The 23,563-nt window shown below is 35.6% G+C and overlaps 3 protein-coding genes across 6 annotated transcripts in view; 2 read left to right on the top strand and 1 right to left on the bottom strand.

Annotated features, from left to right (window-relative positions):
* The window catches only part of jvl (javelin-like), a 37,604-nt gene that overhangs the window by 13,214 nt on the left and 827 nt on the right, over nt 1-23,563 (bottom strand). The window contains exon 1 of one of the 4 annotated variants that reach the window (XM_065359947.1): nt 16,837-17,241. The exons of 2 other annotated variants lie outside the window; for them this stretch is intronic. The gene's annotated coding sequence lies outside the window, so the exon portion shown is untranslated. Of the gene's footprint in view, nt 1-8,966; nt 9,182-16,836; nt 17,242-23,563 lie in introns of those variants that run through there. One more of the 4 variants, XM_065359948.1, reaches the window with a different exon arrangement.
* On the top strand, nt 667-3,033 carry LOC135845130 (uncharacterized). Its single transcript, XM_065363594.1, has one exon. The coding sequence runs from the start codon at nt 667-669 to the stop codon at nt 3,031-3,033; it is 2,367 nt and encodes a 788-aa protein (XP_065219666.1).
* Nucleotides 3,073-5,805, top strand: LOC135845129 (uncharacterized). Its single transcript, XM_065363593.1, has one exon. It carries the CDS (start codon nt 3,073-3,075, stop codon nt 5,803-5,805), a length of 2,733 nt encoding a protein of 910 aa, XP_065219665.1.

The following is a 23,563-nucleotide window of genomic DNA, read 5'->3' as shown; positions in this document are numbered from 1 at the left end:
ACTCGTTTCTCTCGTTTAAATCAATTAAAGTGCAATCGCGTATGTGTTTTAATTGATCTCGAACATCTCTCGGAAAACAAAAGTTTTCACCTCGTCACCTCGTTTACTCGCTCCTGTGTTCCTGTCAAGGAAAATCTACCCGAAACCAACTCGAATTCAACTCGTTCCAGCTTCATTCGAATCAACCTGTAAGTCTTTCATCGTAATTTACTTCGTTGTGCTGAAAAAAGCTGTGAATTTCTGCTGCAAAAGTGTGGAAAAAACCAAAAAGCAGCAAGCTTCGACAATCCGGTGCTGTTACATTGTTTCTCAACGCCAATACGTTCGAACCCCGCTCGCCGCACCCGCCAGCTCGCCGAAAATCATCGTACCTCGTCCTACCTCGCCTATCAACGTTCCTGCTACACACACGCTCGTCTCTCCGCACCCCGGACCTCGTATCAGCAGCAGCAACGCTCGTTTCTCATCGTCTCGACTCGGAAATCGCCGTACGAAGCCAGTACTCTGTGTTATCACGTACTGAAACGTACCCCTCGCCGCGCCTACTCCGTAAAAGGCTCACGCATCTCGTTCCTCGGAGTTTCTGCTGTTATCAACACAGAAAACACGTAAATATTCTCGTCACCTCGTATTCTCGACTCGCCTTGATCATTAGAATTATTCATCATGCCATCCGATGATGAAGATTTCGGAGATCTGACTTATGATCAGTGTACACGTAACAAACAACTGCTGACCAAAAATCTGAACTATGATCAAGCTGATGCACTAGCTAAATTGAATGAACAACCATCGCAAGATTTAGTTCATCAAATTGGTGCTATACTCGATTCGTGGTTGAAACAGCTTAGAAAATTAGAAGCTCTAGACCAGCAAATTCTCGACCTACTCGATCCTAAGGCCTACAAAGATGCCAAAGAGCTGGAAAAGGCTGAAGATGAAGTTGTGAAACCCTACAATGATTCTCGAAAGAAATTCAACGAAGCCAAAGGTTTGTTGAGTGCAATGGCAGCTCGCATCAACAAAGCTGATCAAGCTGCTCAGCAAATGGCTAAAGCTCGTAAATCCATGGATTCGTCATTCGTTGGTGAAAATATGCTCGGAAACCCGCTCGCTAAACTACCAGACATCAAAGTGCCTAAATTCGATGGTGATATTACCAATTTCACTGAATGGCATTCGATGTATGTAGCATTGGTTCATTCGAACGATATGCTGCAACCAGTGCATAAACTCTTCTTCCTCAAAGGTGCTCTCATCAAGGATGCCGAATACCTCCTCAAAGAGACACCAGTGAAAGAGGGTATGTACGAACTCGCATACCAAGCAGTATTGACTGAATATTTCAATGTTCGAGCCATTATTGCTGCTCATTTCGGTAAACTACTCGATATGCCGTCAATTACGTCATCCACATTACGCGATTCGATCAGTAAAATTCGAGCACTTATCAGAGGTTTACAAACATGCGATATCGATGTTGCGAAGATGTCTCCTCTCATAACGTTCATCACTGTTCGAAAACTGCCCGAAAAACTTCGAATAGACTGGGAAAACAGCAACCTAGACTATTCCGCATATCCCTCGTTGGACTCACTCGATAAATTTCTCAGCGCTCGTTGTTTTGCTTACGAAACAGCCAATCTGATGTCTTCTACCTCGAAAGCGACACCAGAAAAAACAAACGGCTCTTCAAAGAAGACAAAATCTACGTTGGCAGTCTCGAGTCCTTCCAGTACTTCGCCGCAGACTACTCAACGAACTCCCTCGACTGTGCTGAAATGTTTCGACTGCGGAGAAGCGCATTACCTCTCACAGTGTCCGAAATTTCAGGCAAAGAACGTCACAGATCGCGAACTGTACGTTACCTCGAAAAAACTGTGCAAAAATTGCTTGCGTCCTGGACACACTAGCAACGTTTGTCGCTCCTCGAAATGTCGCACGTGTGAAAAGAATCATCACACTATGCTTCATCCCGAATCAAAACCAGACCCGAAATCCGATGACCAGACAAAAGCAGTAGTAGCGATTCGTTCCGGTAAAGACGTACTTCTGCCTTCTGCTGTCATCAAAGTGCAAATTGGCAAGAAATTTGTACTCGCTCGTGCCTTAATCGACTCGTGTTCACAAGTCAATCTCGTCACCGAAGCGTTTGTGAACAAACACCATCTCGTTAAACGCCCGTCTGCCTACAGCCTCGAAGGTATTTCATCTCAAACGGTGCATACAAGCTATGTTGTGTCGTTTACGGTGAAATCGCGTTTCAATAAAGCTCAGCTGAAAATCGATGCTGAACTTATTGGCTCACTACCTTACACGATCGACTCGAAAATGCAACGACACGTTGCCACGCTCGAACCAGACCTCGCTCTTGCCGATTCGGAACTCGAAACCAGCCACGTTGACATTCTCATCGGTGCTGAATACGTCAGTCGTATCATGACTGGCAACAAGAAGTTCGTCGGTGATCTCGCATTCGAAGAATCGCTCTTCGGTTGGCTCACGATCGGAGCTGTCAAAGTTCCACCTCTCGAACGAAAATGCTGTTTGCTTAGTACAACAACTCACGATGTACTTGCTAAATTTTGGGAAATTGAAGAAGTTAATCCTCCCAAAATTACTCTCAGCGAACATGAGCTTTGGGAAAACCACTTCCAAAGCACACGAATTCGATTACCCGATGGCAGATTCCAAGTTCGATTACCTTTCAAGGATTCAACTGATAAACTCGCCAACACGTATCCTCAAGCTCTCAGCGCTTTGTTGAAGTACGAGAAATCGCCACTTCGACCTCGATATGCCGAATTCATGCGCGAATATCTCAATCTCGGTCACATGCGTCTCATTAAAGATCCAGATGCAGTACAGCGATACTACATACCGCACTTACCCGTATTACGCGAAGACAGCTCGACAACAAAACTGCGTGTAGTATTCAACGCTTCTGCGAAGAACAAATCTGGTCTTTCTCTGAACGATATCTTGCTGAACGGTCCGATTCGTCAATCGTTTCTATTCGATATTCTCATTTGATGGAGAATTTTCCTAATCGCTTTTTCTGCTGACATCAAGATGATGTATCGTTGTATTGGCATGAACGAAGATGATTGTCGATTTCAATCTATCTTATGGCGTTTCGATCTCGATCAACCTGTCGAAGTATTCGAGCTCACAACTGTGACATACGGAACAGGTCCAGCCGCTGCCGATTCTACTGCCTGTGTCAACGAAGTAGCTGACACAGAAGTACCCGAAGATGAACCCGAAGTGAAAGAAGCGATAAAGGAAATGACCTACATGGACGATATTCTATCTGGTGCAGAAAACGTTCAAGCAGCTATCGTTAAAGCGCAAAAAATTCACAACGCGCTTATGAAAGCTCAATTTCCTTTGCGTAAATACGTCTCGAACTCGACTGAATTTCTCGCCTCACTCGCTCCTGAACTCGTTGAAGAATTGAAACCAGTGTCGTTTGGCTCTGACGGTGTTGCAAAAATACTTGGTCTTCAATGGTACCCGAACGAAGATGTGCTGCGTGTTCACCATCAAACGGTGGATATTTCGAAAGTCACTCTTACCAAACGAGTGGTATCATCGTTAATTGCCAGCATCTTCGATCCGCTCGGTCTCGTAAACCCCATATTGATTCGAGGTAAAATCTTGCTTCAAGAAATATGGCGGCAAGATTTGGCGTGGGATGACCAAATTCCTCACAAAATTGAAAAAAGTTTTCGAGAATACTACCAAGACCTTGAAAAGCTGTTTTCTATTCAAATACCTCGCGCTTACTCGACATTTGCTCCTGATCGCTTCGAATTAATTGGATTCAGTGATGCAAGTGAAAAAGCTTACGGTGCTGTCGTCTACATCAAATCGTATTCTTCATCATCAATCGCTGTCTCGCTCGTTGCCTCAAAGTCGAAAGTCACACCGATAAAGGAGCTCAAAGTTCATCGACTCGAATTACTCGGTGCTGTACTGCTCGTTAATCTACTCTCGAATATCTCCAAAATGCTGAAATACGACGTCTTGAAGTCACGAGTCTTCTCAGATTCTCAAGTCGCACTCGCTTGGCTGAAAGGTCCAGCATCTCGATTCGATACCTTCGTACGCAATCGTATCGAACACGTCAACTCGATCATACCGTACGCTCAATGGAGTTACGTCAACACGAAAGAAAATCCTGCTGATTTGGTCACTCGAGGTGTATCTATCGAATCGCTCATCGACAATCAACTTTGGCTCCAAGGACCTAGTTGGTTACAAACCGAAGATACTCCGAAAGTCGAAATTAGTTTACCCGAACCACCTGAAAAACGTCGAACTGTATTGCTGTTATGTCAAGCAACTACAGAAGCATTCATCAGCGAATATTCATCGTACGAAAAGCTGATTCGAATGGTTCGATTGTTTGTAACGTTCTACGCTCGATTATCTCATTACCAATTGCGAATTTCGAAGATCATGTTCGAAGATCCACGATTACCGATTTACATCATCGCTCGAATTTCTCAGCTTACTTGGTTCAAGAACGAAATCGAATCAATCCAGAATCAAGTACCTTTGAAATCTCGTAACACGCTCGCTTCGATAAGTCCCTTTCTCGATCAGTTTGGAGTACTCCGGGTAGGAGGAAGGCTTCGAAATAGTCGCTTCTCTTACGACGTTAAGCACCCGATCATCTTACACGGACAGTCCGAGTACGCCAAACTACTCGCTCGACACATTCACGAAAAGTATTACCACGCATCACAATCGTTTACTCGATCATTCATACTCAGTCGCTACTGGATAGTTACTGGAGTTCGGCGACTAGTGAAAAACACCATCGATAATTGCGTCTGGTGTACTCGAATGAAAGCTCAGACAGTTAGCCAAATCATGGGTGATTTGCCTACTGAACGCTTAACCATCGCTCGTCCGTTTACCAATGCCAGTGTCGATTACGGCGGTCCTTTCATGATCAGATGTACTAATCATCGAACACCAAAGTACATCAAATGTTATGCCGCTTTCTTCGTTTGCTTGGTGACTCGCGCTGTATTCATCGAACCTGTGTCCGATCTCTCGACGACTGCGTTTTTAGCCGCTTTTCAACGCTTCCGGAATCGCCGAGGTACTCCTGCGATAATGTACTCCGATAACGGAACGAATTTCGTTGGTGCTAAGAACGATCTCGAGAAAAATAATCCCGAACTCGCACTCGAATGGAAATTTATTTCTCCTAGAACTCCACACCAAGGTGGAGTCTGGGAAGCTGCGGTCAAAGCTGGGAAAAAGCATCTACTAGCTGCGACGAAAGGAGCTGTTCAAACCGAAGAAGAATTCCGAACAGTTCTCACAGCTGTCGAGGCGATCCTCAACTCTCGACCATTATATGCCTCTTGTAATTCGACCGATGTTGAGGAGATCGATGTCCTCACTCCATCCCATTTCCTGATTGGTTCAAGTTTGCTCGAAAAGGACGATCCTAGCCCATTCGATATTACATTGGGCGAAAGATTGACGCTTCAACGTCAGATTATCGAGTCATTCTGGCATAATCTGAAATCGAGCTATCTTGCCAAACTTCAGACTCGCTCGAAATGGAAAAAAGCCGAACCGAATCTTTCAATCGGTGATATCGTCATATTGAAAGAAAATTCGTCGCCATGTTCATGGCCCCTCGGAAGAATCATCGATGGCAAACCTGATGCCAAAGGCCACCTACGAAAGGTCTCCGTTAAGGCCAAAGGATCGATTTTCCAACGAGGTGTCCAGGAATTGGTCAAACTTCCAGTCGAAACGAAAATCGCTGGAGAATAACGTTCGAATAATTTTAAACTCGTTTCGGATGTTCGAATAATGTAAATAATTGTTCCTTTTCATGTAAATTATTGCATTTTATTCACTCGTTAATTTTTAAATTGTTTTTTGTTTTTTTTTCTACTCGCTCGAATGTAAATATCATACGTAATCGTAATTTCTCGTTGTATAGTTTAAGTACTACTCGAATGTATATAATTTATTTATATTTATTTCTTAAGACCCCTGGTCTTCCTGGGGGAGCTTTGTTTAGATAATATTCACGCTCTCTATCGGTTTAGTTACCATTTCTCCTCGTATGTATAAATTCCCTTATCTCTCTAACAGTCCACTATCATCCGAATGTGTATCATAACGTGTAAATATAGCAAGTATGCTTTAATGAGTATTTCTTTCTTTTTTACTCGAATATACGCAAAACATTTCACTTTTTTAAAATCGAACTTTGAAGTTCAAAATTTTTAAATTTTCAAAAATAATCCTAGCATTTTTCAAAAATGAAAAATTTTGAAATTTTCAGCTTCCCTTGAAATATTTTTCTGACAGAAATCCTGATTTTTTTCCATAATTATCAGAAAATTTTCAGTTTTTGTTTTTCTGCCAAAATTGAGAAAAAAGTCTGCTCATTTGGTAAAATTGTCAAATAATCTGTTTTTGTCAAAATTGCCAGAAAGTCTTGTTTTTTTCACTTTTTCAAAATCAAACTTTAAAGTTTTGAAATTTTCAAACTTTCATTAGAAATTTGTTTTTTCTTTAAGTAGAAAAATTTGAATACTTTATTTCTCTTCCCCCCTTGAAACATTTCTACGATAAAAATCCTGACTTTTTGCCATAATTATAAAAAATTCTCAATGAAAAATGAAAAAATTGTCTTTAATTTTTTTTTCTTAAATTCTCTAAAAATTTTGGAATCTGGTACTTCAGAAATTTTTGGGCGCCTTGGCAACTGATTTCTTCGACTCAGAAATAAATGGAAAACACATTTTGAAAAACGAACTTATTTTGAAAAAACAATTGTGATCTCATAGAGCCGATTTGAAGGGATTTATGTGCACCAAACTTAACAACAAATAAGTAGGTACATAGTAAAAATTCGCCTGATTCGACGACTTTTTTGGCCAAAAAAATGAAATGAATGAAACGAGAGGAAGGCATTTGGGACCCACAGTGAGTTTGGAGAGAGAAGAAAGTTTTAAACACCCCCCCCCCCCCTCACTCCGCAAATGGAAGTATTTGATAAGAATTCCTGCTCCAAGAGTAAGAGTGCTATTCTAGAAATGTATGGATGTAATCGTTTCTTTCCTATCCCCGTCTTAAAGAGAACTCCAAATTCGAAATCAGTTGAACCAAAAATTGACTCTTTTAAGACTTTTTTAGTAAGTATCTGACATTGATAGAGAAAAAGGTGTTCCTTCGAGCGTTCAATTTCACTTTTCATAATTTTTGGTAAATTTTTGAACGTATAAATTTTGGGCTTGAAAACAACCAAACTTTAATCCGGCGAGAAAGAAAAGTGAAATTTTATTCACGTTTTATTTTCGACTGCCTGAATTGGCTGGAGGTGTTTTTCATTCTTTCTGGAGGTTTGGTGAATTTTTTGGTTTTTCAGGATTTAGAAAATTCCAATAAATGGCTTTACGAAGAAATTCAATTTCCATAAATTTGCATTAGTCTACTAGTATTTGTGACTCACTTGATTAACATTAATTTAACACATTCTTCGAAAATCTGTCACTTCTGATTCAAATTTATACGTTTTATGTGCAAATATTTTTTTCGAAAAAATGGAAAAATTGTCACTTAATTTCTGGTCTGAAATGATAAAATGTAACCAATTTTTTTTCTGAAATTTTGGTTAGAAATTGCCTCAAGAACCGTTGCTGAAATATTTGGTAATGTTGAAATCATTAGTAACCTCCCTATTGGGAAATCCTGAAAATATGTCGAAGCTTCAGAATGCTCAGAAATGGCCTCAAATAGTAATTACACCATTTTTCTGCATCAGTGATCCAATATTTTCCTCACTTGACTTGAAAACTTTGAATAATGAAATTCATCACTTGAATTTTTACAAGTTTTTTCCCTCTCGTCTCGACCAAAAATGTTACTGTTTGATGGAAAACCCTCCTTTAGAACAGCAGAAATTTGTAATCGATTTCCGCTTGGTGACTTTTCAAGTCCTTAGCTTTTGATGTGACTTTCAAATCGATTTGAGTTTTTTTTAATATTCAAGATACGAAATCTAGTTTTCTACAAAAGAAATATGATTTTTCTTATGGTCATTCAAAACAAACATTCGGCATTTTTTTAGAGGGGGGATTTTATATTTTTGCTAATGACGTTTTTTAGTTTCATGACAAAGCAATAATTTTGCAAAAAATTGAGTCAAAATGGGGGACCCTATGAAAATATGCGTTTTAATGCACATAAATAGTTGAAAACCTATCATTATTGTGTGAGTTATGGTACGGTGCAATGGAAAAAAACTCACCATCGCTGAATTCTCGCTCTTTCCCCAAAAAACTTTTTTCAGCTTTTCCTGTGAGTAAATTGTTTGCTCCAGAAAGTCTACAAATTTATTGCACCGTTCTCCTCATATCATCCACGTTTTCAAACAAATTCGAATAAATTGATGGCGATTTCACTCGAAAAACCTTCCTCTAAAAGAAAGGAGGATCGAAGGTGACAATCCACTGTTTTGGAACAACCATACTAGTAGTAAATTTCAAGTGGAAGATTTTCTATTTTCAACTCGACTAACCCGGCACGCAAAAATACATATAATCATCAGCCTACACGTACACATATGAGAGCCGAATTAATAAACGCACGTAATTTTTATACACACATACCGTACATTAAGTGCGACTGCGAAGGTAGAAATTGCACAGTAAATAGATATAGAAAGATACATATAAATTCTAATGACTGCTCATCATCGAGTAGATGAAAGAGAGATATCTGATACTGGAAAAAAGTGATGGTATAGTGCTATAGCTGGATCTAAATGTTACGTCACTATGGAGATATGGAGAAAAAAAATCATACATATGAAATCTCGTTTCACGAATATTATACTCATATAACTCCAGCCATATAGCCATAGACAGTAGTATACCTAGGTTATTATAATACGAGATATATAAAAAAATGCAACGTACCAACACAGACATCAAACAAGGAGCACATGTATACTACACACAGGACAAAACCACTGCACCGATGAACATACATACGCGGGGATATAGAACCGATGTGGAAATACGCTTTATGGTTACGTATAATATGCTATAGGACGACTACCAAAGTGAGATGAACGTGTTTCACTGTTCGAAGTGAAAGATACTGTATAGTGTACTGTATATACAGCATATAGTAGGACACCCACCAATATACCATACCGTGGTACTTGGTGACAGGGAGCTTCATCAGTCTGCAGTGTGTGTGTGTGAGCCTGTGAGGCAGAAAAAGCATGGAAGAAGAGACGAAAAAAAGGGGGGTAAATTGTCATCCACGCGTTACCGCGTATGTAATATTAATAATCTAGAATACGATGATGACTGTACGAGTACGACCATCGAGACACTGACAAGGGAGACCGGGTTGGGAATCACGCTAAGATGAAGATAGAGCCTCCATTGCATTGTGCTCCGGTTTCGGTTCGCGTTAATTGTACATATTCATTTATAATACTGGATCGGTCTAATAATACATAATCGACCATATGCATGGTAATTACGAGTACTCTACACATACGAGTATGAGTAGTATTGAAATACAGTACTCGTATGGTCGCGACTATGAAACAATAGGGGTCTGTTAATATGTCATACGGTGTTCGGATTTCATAAGATATACTGTCACTTTGTCGTCCGCTGCAAAGAGAGATCTTATTGTAGGTAGCTTAGCTACTATACGAGTACTACACGTTGAAGCGAAAGAGAGAAAATAAAAACGATACGCGGATTCATGAAAGTGTTGGTCGAATTTTTCTCTTTGCGAGAGAAAAACGTCGACGAGGAAGCCGAGGAGGGATTAAGATTACGGTTTCGTGTGTACTTGTACAGTATAGTAAGATGCTGTGCGTCGAGTTGAAAGAGACTGCAAGAGTCTGGTTTTACTCAGCGATGGTCAAAGATGGAAAATACACGAGAAAGTATAAATTTGCAGTATGGCGATCTGCATTTTACAAGTTGATGGTGATGTAAAATTGAGCCAGATGTTGAATTCTGAAAAGTTCAAAATCGATAAAAGTACCTAAAAACGAAATGTGAATATTGACTTTAAAGACGAGGTTTGTTTTCCGAAACTTTTCAAAACTTGGGAACTGATTTCTGAATATTCAAATGAGTACTTACATAAGTAGGGTAGGTTTGGGTTCATATAATTATATGTAGGTTGTCATTTTCTAATGTATTCTAAGAAGAAAAATTGATTACGTTTACGTTTCAAAGGCCATTCAAAAATTTTGAAATTATTGCACGAAATTTATAATAAAAATTTTATTTTTATAGATTACGTTCACTTATTTTTATTGTAAGTATGTAATTGTACCGTATTTATGATTTTTTTTTTTTGTTATAAGTTTATAACTGTGTGTGTGGTGTGATCGCTGTAATAGTTCTTATGCACTTTCTTCATCGTCTTTACGTCACGATTTGAGCTACTCTAATTTAATTTGATGAATGTAATTAAGTCTATCGTTTAGTGCCTTATTGCTTTGAGTTATAACTGCGAACACCATCGATTCTTGGTTCACGTAGGTGGTTTGTTTTGAAAGATTATCGTTAAAGTAATGTCAAAGTTGATGAAAAGTTGCGTAAAATATCGCTAAAACGTTTAGAAAATCACGCGAAAGTGATCAAAAAAAGCAATGAAAGGCTCTGTAATGGTTCTAAAAGTTGCTGTAGTAGATGTTACGGAGGTTTTGAAAAAAATACCTTCGAAGTTGAATATACGAGGAGTATTGCATAATGAAATGTATAATAAAAGTGAAAGAACAAATTTTAAAATTTGTTTGTAAATCAAGTATTCGAAATTGAAAAAAATATTTGGTCAAATGTCATTCATAGAAACTATGTTTTTTTTCATGATTTGGTCATATATATTTTATACAGGATGTCCACAAGCCTGGAAAACCTGGAAAAGTCAGGAAATTTGGTCGGCTTGCAAAAGTCAGGGAATTTCATCATTTTCACGCAAAATCCCTGGAATTTTGTAAAAAAGATTTATGCATCTCAAAATACAAAACAAGAGCTTTCGTTCTGCTTGGGCCAGTTCTGTTTTCTTTGTCAAGATCAACTTCCTTCGAAAAAAATATCATTTAAATTCTGAAATTTTGAAAGGCAAAATAAACTACCTGTCCTCACATGAAAAAACCTCGTTTTTATGCCTCTCGAAATGCAAATTTTCAGAAGTTTTCGCTCGAGGCTGTTCTCTTTTCTTTTTCAAAAGTAACTTCTTTCAAAAAAACATCATTCCAATATTAAAATTTAAGAAACCACAAAATAAACTCTTTGCATTGAAAAAACCTCGGTTTTAGGCATCTCGAAATGAAAATTTTCAAAAGTTCTAGCCCCCGCTTCGCTCGGGCTAATTTGTTTCTCATTTTAAAAAACAGAAATTTCACATTTTCAGGCGTTCAAAAATCCAAAAAACAGAAGAAAAATTTTCATAAGTCATTCATATGAATATTGTATCAATTTGCCAAAATTGATGCATGTTTTATTTATTTATTTATTTATTTATTTTTAATTTTAAAAGTTGATAATCAAAGCTTAGCTATTTAATTAAAGTGTGGGGTAAGCATACATAGAAAATGAAAATAAATGGTCTGAAAAAATGGGAAAATTGGTCTGGAAAACCTGGAAAAGTCAGGGAAAATTATTTTCAGAAATGAGTGGACACCCTGTTTATAATGATCGAGTTTTACAAAATTTCATTCAATTTTCATGTCGACTCCATTTTTGAAACATTCCAATCAATTTTTTCACAATTTTTCAATTTTAATACTACTTGAACAATTTCAGTCATCATAATTTAATCTGCTTTCATTTTTTACGTTTTGAAAATTGTGATGGTAGTTTAATCTGCTTCATTTTTACATTTTGACCATATTTTAGTGGTAATTTAATCGGCTCTTTCACGTTTTGATCATTTTTTATATTTACTTGATCCACTTTTTTTTACATTTTGAGAAATCTTGTAGTACCTAATTACATTTTTGGATTGTATCCCATTTTGGACCTCTCTAGTCGATTGATGAGAGTTTCAAACCGTTCTGGTGCCTACAGCGGATGTTCAGATTCAAATGAAAAAAAAAAAAAAAAAAAAAATTAAGGACATATATAAACTGGGGTCTGAAATTTTTTGTGACCGCTTTTTACTGTTGAGTGATTTTAATGGCAATAATGTATAAATTCACTTTCCTCTCATTTTGAACAATTTTAATAATAGAGCTAGGTATTTTAATTCAATTTTTTAATATTAGGTATTTTTGAAAAAAATTATAGGTAGTAAGTATTTTAATCTACTTAAAATGTATTTCTACATTTTTAAAAATTTTTATCAATAATTATAATGCAATTTCCAAGAATTTTTAAAAAATTCCATCCAATTTTACGTGTGTGTGTGTTTTTTGTCATTTTGATTTCTATGTACTAAGTATAGGCAAATTTAACGATTTATTTTATGTTTTCATGTCATTTTAATAACTGTGTGGTAATTTTATGAATTTTTGTGTCGTTTTGACTAGTTTCAACACAATTTTTATGCATTTTCAACTGTTTTATTCGAAAATCCAGGCCTTTTTTTGTATTTATGTCCTTGAAGGGGTGAGGGAAGGGCTAAATTGAAGCTGAAAGTCCCTAATTTTCACCCCCCCCGCTACTGTGTTTTGAGAAAAAAATCGAAGTGAGATAAGACATTTTATTACGTTATTTTGAATCTTTTTAAAATGAAAATTTTTGATCACTTTTTTTTGCTCGTCCAGTAATAATGTTCCATAATCAGGGTGTCTACTGGCAAGAAAAAGGCAAGAAAGTTAGAAAAAGGCGAGAAATTCGCATGGGTGGCAAGAAAGTTAGAAAATAGTATAGAAATTCCTTCGAAAAGCAAGAAAATTTCCAAGAATTCACATCAAAAATCTCTGAAAAATTGAAGTTATCCCACCAAAATTTTAAGTTTTTATTTTGTTAAAATTGATGATGTTCTACTTTTCGAATTAAAAATTTTCCAAAAATTTTGCCCTCGCTTCGCTCGGGCCATTCAAAATGCTATTTTCAAAATTTTCAAGAATTCAAAAATTAAATAGGAAATTTTTCATTTCCAGGTAATACCCAAACCATTTGAAAAGTGCAAATTTTTCATTTTCTGAACAGAACGACTAACTTTTCAAAGTTGTTGATATTATTGAGCTTCGCTGAAAATGTAAAATAAATCATACAAAATGGTCGTTTTTTCGTTTTTTACACCAATTTTTTCAACAAATTTTCGCTCTCGCTTCGCTCGAGCTGTAATTTTACCCTCATTCCAATACAATGATCATTCATTGTGAAGAGTTTTCTGAAAACTACCTAAAATGTCCATTTTTCGTGTCTAAATTTCTGATTTTGCTCTCCCCTCAATCACAAATAAGAATATAAGCTCTTTTATGGTTTGATCCTGTAATTGTTGTATATGTCACTGGTATTTAGCACGTTAAAATTTTGATTTTTGTCGGAAAAATAACAATTTTTTGTTGGAAAAATGACATCATATGTACAGCATACACCCCCTCCCCCAAATAACCTGACTTTGATCCGCATTCGAGTCAACTTTTCATTTTGTTACTGTTTTCATCATACTTACTCGTAGAATTGAATTCACTTCAGTAGACATGCCTCAAGGTCTGTTTTTATCACGTTTTTTTATTACTATTTTTTCATTTGAGAAATTAATTCACTTCTCTGCTTTGAAGAATAAATTTTTGAGAAATTTTGTTGGGGGGGGGGGTTACAGGGGTTAGCGAAGATTATCTAGATGCGTAAATATGAAGGGGGTAAGAAAATTCATTTTTGGAAGCAAGAAAAAAGCAAGAAAAAGGCGAGAAATTCGCTTTTTTGATTTTAGTAGACACTCTGATAATTCAAAAATTTCAATGTGGCAACCTTGGATAGATTTTGTATTTGATTAATATTTTGAACTAAAAAAAAATCAAAATTTTTTGAAAAGGGTATCAAAATTTATTCATTTTTTTCAAATTTTGTCTTTTTTTTAGTTTTTATGGCAATTTTTCGATACTTTCGAACTTTCCTTTGGACTTAGGAGAGACTGCCCCCCCCCCCCATAAAATGCTCTATTGTATGCTTTTACAACATATTTTCATCTACAACCTCTCTCCTCTCAGTTTGAAGCACGAATAAAGTGGGAAAAAATGAAGCATAAAAAAAGAAAATAGTCGGACCAAGGTTTTGTTTGGATGGAGGGGGAGGATTAAATTTGGCACTTGTAGAATAAGTGCGAAAAATTCACACTTATGGGTCAAAATGTTTGAAAAATATAGGGCTGGGCTATCCGAAGCTCAGCGATACTCTCCTCCACGTCCCTCAATTTGTTTCTGTACAAAGAATTATTCTTCAAAAATATTTGGTGGTTGCACCTCCGCTTCCCTAGAAAATTTTCCTTCGCTCTAATTCTTTATAATACCTTTTTTCGACCCACCCCCCCCCCCAATGGTTCATAAATATTTTAATAAATACGTTCGTTTATCTGGAAAAATGAGCTTTCTTCTAAAAGAAGCCAAACAGGATGAGATTTAATTCGAATAAAAAACTGTGTTTATAGAAATAAAATTCTTGTTGTTGAGTGTTTTCAAAATTTGCGGAATTGAATTTATTTTCTATGTTTTCAGTTTTGTACCCCCGTCTCTTCCCTCCTTTGGGTTATAATTCAATCGCAATTTCTCATGAATTGAAAATAACATACCCATGATAGAATCGTTCGAACAAAATCATTTCTCACTGTCTTCAATTCTGTAATAAATAGTAAAAATGTTTCGAGTATATTTCTGGAAAACTGATGTTAGGACAATTTCTGGATTTTGGATGATTCTTCACCTGATTTATCGACTCATATTGTATTACGTACGACTCATCGATAAAGCTTTTTTTTTTCAAAAGTCTCGGTGTTGAGTAAATTTTTTGGCATGAAATGTATATTTTCTATAAAGTTTTGCATTGTGAGAAGAAAATGAAGACTGAAAACGTCTCTTTTCCTCTCTCGTTCTCCTATATAAGAAATTTACTGGGCTTTTCAAAATATTTTTTCGAAGTTTCAACTTTCAAATCGAAAAATGTTTGATTTTCAGGAATTGTTTCGAGGTTAAAACAAATGATCAAAATTTTCAAGACCCAATGTTGGGAACCTTTTTACAGATTTTTGTCGGCAATTTTTTCATCAATTTTTCCGAATTACAACTGAAAATGGAAGGCATCCAACAACATAGTAGTAGTGAAAATTTTGAAATTTGGATTCAACAATTGAATACGTATTAAAAAAATGTCATTATGAAATTTTAAGGGTGGACTGTTCAACATCTGTTTTTTTTTTTTTTTTTTTTTTTTTTTTTGTAGAAAAATTCTTTAAGAATTTCTTGAAGCATGAAAATATATTTTGTGGTGATTGTATCACCCGAATGTGCAAAAAAAGGCTTCAAGGCCTATTAAAAATTATAATTTTCCACTCGTATCCATTCAGGCATCAAAACAGCCGAAATTAAGTTGTTGAACAGAATTAACTCAACCTACGTCTTTCTTCTTCCTTTTTTTTCGCAAATAAACTTTTCCACCACTAAAAAATAAAATTAACAAAACCAACTCTTTTCATCATAGTATGGTACGTATTTTACTCGATTCAAAACTTTCCTTCCCATCCTCTTCCTCCTCCTCCTACCAGCACCGGTTAAATTTCGCGAACGAACTTTAAAAGCTGCTTTGCGGTAAAATCCCCAACTTAATTTCTTAACTAGCTCACGTATAGTTTGTACTTTTCCAAGCTTAAATCCATTCAAAGCTCACAAAATAGAAAGAACAGAAGAGAAGAGGCGTAGTGGGCGATGAAGGGAATTTCTGTTTTGCAAATCCAAGGTAAAACATCGTCATTCTGCTGCCGGTCGGTAGGTAATTAGAACTCGATAACAATTTTGTTTACCTGTACAAGCTTCATTGTAGATGATTATGGTAAACTCGTCCAAAAAATAAAATAGTCACTCGTTCGCTTTAAACAAAAAATGAAACTACCCAAAAAAAAAAGGAAGGTATTTTCAACAAAGCAAATTATTACGCGTTTAACCTCGTATCAGGTATAATATAGATACCTAAAAATTTCATTATTTCGTTAATTACTGTTACTTAGCCCATTGCAGACGATGTATAGTGAGAGGGCAAGTAGGGCGGGATATGGCGTCATCATTTACGAATCATACTACATAGAGTACGAGTAGACATACGTCCTATCTACATAGTACCTCTACCTAGTATTTTAAATGAATGAAAACTTTACCGGTCGTCGTACGTTGAGTGTTATGACTCACGTAGATAATTTAAAACCTCGTACGATTCGCATTAACGTGTCATTCTGTTAATTTTTTTCAAAAAAAAAAAAAACAAAAAAAATTCAACGAAACAAAAGAATAAAAAAACGCGACAATAATTAACGCAGCAGAGATTACTGACCTCGTAGTCGACGCGAAGTTAAGAAAACAAAAAACACCTTCGAAATATTGGTACAATACGCAATTGGTAAAAGTTTTCGATTCGAATCGCGATCAAAAACTAAAATTTAAAAAAAAACATTAACCTAAGCACGTGACAAGGTCGAACGTGAAAATCGTCTCAAGAGTGTGGAAATTCTTTCGCGATATAACGGTTTATTTCATTTTTCTCGTTGATAAAAGGAAAAATTACGACGCGACGGAGGTTTTATATATTCGACGGTGTACATAATAAATTGGCGCGTAAATAATACGACAACTAGCAGGATTCTTTAACTTACCGTTCTAACGTATGAGAATTTTTCGATGTACTATTTTACGTGTATAGGTATTTTATAGATAACAATACGCGAATAAAAAGGTCGTAAGTTACGTCTAACGTATCGTAACACATTTCAAATACGAGTACGCGAATTACAAAAGGAAACATTTTTACTCAATGAATATGATTTATATTTTTTGGTGTACCTATATTCTCGTGTGTGTGCGAGAAGAAGATACACCATAAAAACACGCGGTTAACTTGGCAAACACTTACACAGACACATAGATACGAGTCGGAACTTTATTATTATTTTTTTTTTCAAACGAGAAGGTTATAGGCTATAATACAATATACAATGTAGGTAAAATTATCGCACAGTTCCTTATCGATTGCTCGGTTCAAACTGCAGACAAGTTCAACTTCCCTACACAATTTTTCATTATCGCCCGACCACCGACCGCCGCCCCCTCAAAGTTGATGGCGTGTTGCACTACGACGACGACGTTCATAACCATAAATTTGTGCTAGAAATACCCGCCTTGGTGACGTTGTTGGGTTACCTAATGGCATAAGGCATGTCGATATAGAAGAATGAAAAAAAAAGCCCGGTACCATGGTATATGGATTCGCGTGAAGAAAACAGGTGGGAGAGGGAATTCCTCTTTGGAGGATTTTTTTTATTCTAACATGTTGTAGGTATAATATGAGAAGAATAATAGTATCTAATAAGTCACCTCTCTTCTCTGTGTAACCTATAAGAGGAATTTGATGGAATAGAAAATTTGTTTTTGGGAAGGTGGGTTGATTACCGGAGTTGGTGGTATTGTTTTTTTGCTGCTCTTCGACGATTCAACGTCCAAGTTGATTGTGTAAGGTACCTAATGATTGTATTAGAAAGACATAGAGTCTCTCTCGTCTTCCAAATAACTAATCACGAAAATCGTATTTTTGTACTTGATGACCTTCGTGGTATGTAAATTGGTTAAAGTTTAGATTTTTTCCAACCTTATTTACGAAGCTTTTCTCACGTAGGTATCGTAATGTTCGGTCTTATTTTATTTATTCTTGCGCGTTGTTTCGTCGAATTCGCGTGATGGGTAAATATTAGCTGCGAGTAAAAAGGTACCTGTGCTACCGAGGAGAATTAGTGTATTTAGGTACGTAGATGGTGGTGTCATTCGCCGACAATTTGCTGCTACCTTTTTGCCAGTTTATTTGGTTTAGTGGGTTTTGATTTTTAGATGTGATTAGAAGTGAAATAGTGACTGAAGTGAGGGGATGATGAGACCGGAAAAATGAACGGCTGGGAGCAGGAAGGAGAAGGTGAAGAAGAAAACAGTGAACTGAATAATGAATGATGCAATTTAATTGATTTTTGTGTTGATTACGTGTTGAAAAATGGTGAGAAAAACAGAGATTTAAGGTTAAAGGCAGAAAAAGGAATGGAATAGAAAGGAAGAGAAAGCAGAAGACCGAAGGGAGGTTTCCCATACAAGCGGAAAATTTCTTTGACTGAGACAATAAAAACTGGGAGAATATCCAATAATAGCTCTTAAATTTTGTATGTATTATCAATTTTTCGAACTTTTAGCCCAAATTGAGACCGCGATGAATTTCAAAATTTGATCTCATTGAGATAGACCACTTTCAGGTTATACTTGGGAGAATTAAAAACAAGTATTATTAGAACAAAATTTGACCTCTGTCTAAATTATACAGTTTACTTCTTTTTTCTGTAAAAATTTACTGTAATTTACCAGTAATTAGATTGATGATGATTTCAAGTTGGTTTATAGCCCCTAGTGGATTTTTGGATTTTCAGGTTTCAGAAGTTGTAATAAAGTGTCCACTAAATCGAAAAAATTAAAAAGGATGACGTTTTGATGACTTTTGGATGACCAAATTTTCGCTTTTGAACAGCCTTTTTAAAAAATGACACGTAGGGTTCAAAATTTATTCAACTCTGATGGATGGTTTTTATAGAATTCTTTGCACTGATCAATGAAAAAATAATTTAAAATTGTCATCACGTCAGGATTTTTTTCAGAGTTAATTGTCACTAACTATTATCACTGAAATTCTATCAATTTTGTTAATACTTTACTTGATCTATTATTCGTAATTTTGCACAATTTTTTCCCAGCATTTTCGTGATATTTTGCTTAATTTTTTTTACAATATTTTATCAATTTTCAGCCAATTTAAACAATTGTTATTGCATTTCAACAACTTTGCTAGCAATTTTCGCATCATTTTGCTTAATTTAATCATGCTTAATCCTTTTTTTGTATTTCCTTCCTGGGAGGGGGGTAGACGCTAAATTGAAGTTGCAAGTCTCTAATTTTCATATCCCCCCCCCACGTCACTGTGTTTTGAGAAAAAAATCAAAGTACATACCTAAATTATTTTTTTATTGTTTAAAAAATTTTGATCACATTTTGTTTTGCTCTTCAGTAGGTAATAATTATTAATGTTCCATAATTCAAAAATTTCAATGTGACAACCTGGACAGATTTTATACCTATTTTGGATAATTTTGACCTAAAAAAAAAATTCAAAATTTTTTGAAAAAGTTACCAAAAATTTATTTTTCATTTTTTTTAATTCTTTCATTTTTTTAGTTTTCATGACAATTTTTCGATATTTTTGAACATTTAGACCCCTGCGTTCCCCCACTAAAAAGCCCTTATTAAGCTGATTTTTAGCAATTTATGGCAATTTTCAGTAATTGGGAGGTCAATTTCAAAAATAATTTTTGTAATAATTCCTGCATTTTTGACAAATTGTCATTAAATTTTGAGAATATTTGATCAATTTTTTGGCCAAAAGAATAACTTTTTGATCACTTTGATGATCTAATGGACAAGAAGCCGAGCTTTTGTGATTTTTACGCATTTGTAATGCCTTTTGCATAGCTGCTTAACTTTAAGGGCTCATATCTCAAGATTTGTTGAACTTGAAACGAATCTGTCTGCAAGGTTTTAAAGGTAATAAAATCAGTAGGTACTGTAATTAGAATTTGAAAGCTTCAAATTGAACTTTTAAGGAAAAAGCTTGAAGTTATAATAGTGAAAAAAATTAAAAGCTACGATTTGAAAATTTAAAAAAAATCACAGTGAAGACTCTTTTTTATTCTGTTTTTAAAAAACAATATTTCGAAATAGGATCTCAACATCTTTAGAAGGCGGACAAGGGTTCTGAATTTTGATCGAAATTTTAAAAAATTGGAAACGATGGGTGACATATTGATTTTTACTATTTCAAGGACGCTGGGTTCGAATATCCGCTTGTTTTTTCGATCTGATGTCTTTGACACCCTTCCCCCACACCCTCTCCCCATTGTCCTTGAACATGCTGAATAAAATATGGCACGTTGTTTGTAGACTTTTCGAAAACATCCTAGTTCGAAAATCTATCGATTTTTAAATAAGGCTCCTTCCTCTACATTTAAGAAAATTTTTTGAAATTTGTAAAAAGATCATGTGACACATCGATTTCTACTAATTTGAGGTCGCTGAGTTCAAATTTATTGGTATTTCTTGAATTTAACCCACTAGTACCATCCTGCCATCTCAGTGACTCGGTCTTTGAAAAAAAAATGGAAAATTTCAATATTTTTATTGCATTAATAAATTTCTGTTTGGAATTTGAGTTATTGATACAACCTATAGGGACTAAGGTTTATTACTTCGATTAGCAAAAATGGAAACCAACCATTTCGATGACTGTACGAAACGATATTTTCTATTATTTTGAACACAGAACCGGAATCATAAAATTTGTTTGATACTGGTACTGTACCGTTGTATCTACCAGAGTCGATACCACCAAAAGGTAAGTATATGTGGGGCATGTACTTATTTAAAATCCTGAATATTGTCCTCCTACGTTCTTTTAGAATGGATTGTGGGCTCACTAACATGTCATAAAATGGTAAATTGATGTACAAAGAGAATCATCAATTTCACATTTTTAAGCAATATAAAGATCTACGAGTAATAGAGAAAATCGAGAGAAATGAATAATTTTCTGATACTAGATTTCGTTTTGTTTTTGTTACTCAATTTGCTCGATGATTTCGATCGAAATCAATTCTAATTAATTGTAAAGGAAAATCTCAATTTTTTTGAAATTTCTTTTTCATTCAAAATCATTATTTTTGGAGTAATTTCTAAGCCATTTGGTCGCTAATTTCGCTTTGGTGAACTTTTTCGCTGAATTTCAGAGGTTTCGACTGATTTAGCCATAAAAGGACTCGAAGAATGAGCTTTGATAAATTTTGGTTGTATTTTCATTTTTTGAAATTAAAACAGTGTGTCCAAAAAGTTATGAAAGATTCCTGCTTTGAAAAAATGGTACTGACAATTGAAATATCGTTTAAAAAAAACATCCTACATTAAGCTTTAAAATCTTGACATTTTTCATCGAAAATTCTTTTTTTTAAAAATCTATTGTTCAAAATAAAACATGAAATCATGTTTCGTCCTAAGAAAACTATTGAAACGTTCGGAGAGTCGTTTTCATTTTCAGGAACTTTACTGTGTGAGAAATTGACGTTGTACATAACTACTCTCAAATGTTGTGGTTTCGTTTCTTAGTGCGAAGGGAGGGAGGAGGAGGTAGGTACGAGGAAACAATGAGGCCAAGAACTTGCGAAAATTTTGAACATGTCCTGCAAAATCCTGCACTGTAGTTGGGAGATTTTGTGGCACTCCAGTCAGGGGCCTCGAAATGAACACGATTTTTTTTCGAAAACTAGTTTCCTTAAAACTGAAAAAAATTATCGAATGAGAAATAATTTCGATTGAAATTGTACTGAAACCTATCCCCTCGTGAAGTAAGTAATAAGAAGAAATGATATGATCAAAATTTCAGAGTGTGAATGACCCGAAAAATCATCGATAAGTTTCATTTGAGGAGGGTGGGGTGGGCTGGAAGAGACATGAATGACACCAAGATTTCAAGTCAGATATCCCTTTTTTTCAATAGTTATTATAAAGGAACAAAATAGCTAAATCAATTCGTGAAATGAGTTTGTAATATTCAACTCCAAACATCGATTAGTGTCGACTTTAATCGATTATCTATTCCAACAAAATGTATCTGCGGTCAAATAAATTTCTACGAGCGATATGAGTTTCTTGAAAAATAATGATTAATGAAATTTTCCTATCGAAATCCAGTAGAAATGATAGGAAATATTGACCATTATTAGAAAGAGTGGAAGAGGAGAGCAAAGGTCCCTGATGAGATGCATCTTCGCGTGAACTTTTCAAACAAATTTGAAACGAAATGTAACGTCGCGTCAGGGTCAATGATTTGAAGTTAATTTTGCGAAATCGAAACGACGATGTTTATCATTGTTGGTAATTTCGTAATCGTGACGTCGATGTTGAAATTACTATACACAGATACTTGTGCATGAAAATTTTCCCCAATGTAAACTATCTCATTATTTTTCGACCCTTTTTTAAAAGGAATGTTTTATTGTGGTGTTTCATGGATTTAAAATTCAATTCAACTTTAGCAAAGAATAATCTACTCGTAGATCACAAAACACAAATTCCACCCTTTATTTTTATCATATAAAGGTCCCTGCAGAGTTCCTAGAGACCAATGCAGTGTGAATGTGTACAATGCATGGTGTTGTTCTGAAATTTCCCATTTGAAAGTAATTATTGTATACTATGTAGTACATTACGATAATCTCAAAACTGACGTAATTGTGACGTAGATTTCATATCATTCGCCTGGGGAATCGACGAGTCATACATACTTGGGTCTACAGATGAATGAGGGTATCTCGCCCAAGTGATTACTTTAATACGTGTATAGGAAACACCGAATGACCGAAACAGGAAATATTCAAACGATTTAGATAAAACAAACCACTGACCGAACTTTTCAAAACCGATAGTAAACGAATACTTGATTTTTGTTTTAAAACCATAAATCACAAACGTATAGGTATTCCACTCATCGTCATTACCACCTAAATTTTTCGGTTTTAATTCGAACCACACATTTCGTGCGGTGTGTTTAAACACCTGTATTCTGCAGTGAAAATTCATATTATTCGATCGAGCTACGAAGGGTACAAATTGTTGAATTTCGAACCGATGGTGGAATGGAAACACGTGAAAAGCTGGCGGAAAGCTTCCCGTTCCGTTGAGAAAAAATTCAAGGTTTCTGGTTCCCTTTTCGATAATAAGTGTACCATGTAAACTAGACGAAAAATAATTTTCAACGACCTTGGATGGTAGAGTAAATGTTTAACAACACGTACGATGCTGTACACACTTATTTGTGTAACCACAATCGCGAATAAAATTCTACTTAATCTATGCTCGGCATCTTGGGACGTTTACTATTTCAATGAAACGATTAAGTTAGGTGCACAAGGGAGTAGATAACAAAAAATTGTCGCCTCTGCGAACGTTTACAAATATAATGGTATGGATGTCGTTATATTCTAACGAGTTTTATAACCTATTGTTTACATGGCACAGAGCACATCGTCTGAAAAAAAAAACTCTACATCCCAGCAGCGAGGCAGAGGCGATGGGGTTTGCAAAATCGTCTCTTTACAATAACGCGGAAATGTCCAATTTTCGATTACACAATCGTCGCTCGTGTTCTATGACGATTGATTTTCTAACAATGTGAAGCCGAGTAATAAAATGTACGTATAGAGCTCGTGTAAACAAGCTATAGGTAGGTATTCTATAAATCGAAAAAGATGA

Source organism: Planococcus citri, chromosome 4 (genome assembly GCF_950023065.1).
Source record: "Planococcus citri chromosome 4, ihPlaCitr1.1, whole genome shotgun sequence".
NCBI lineage: Eukaryota > Metazoa > Arthropoda > Insecta > Hemiptera > Pseudococcidae > Planococcus > Planococcus citri.
The sequence above is the reverse complement of the archived record's forward strand: the minus strand, read 5'-3'. Positions and strand labels throughout refer to the sequence as shown.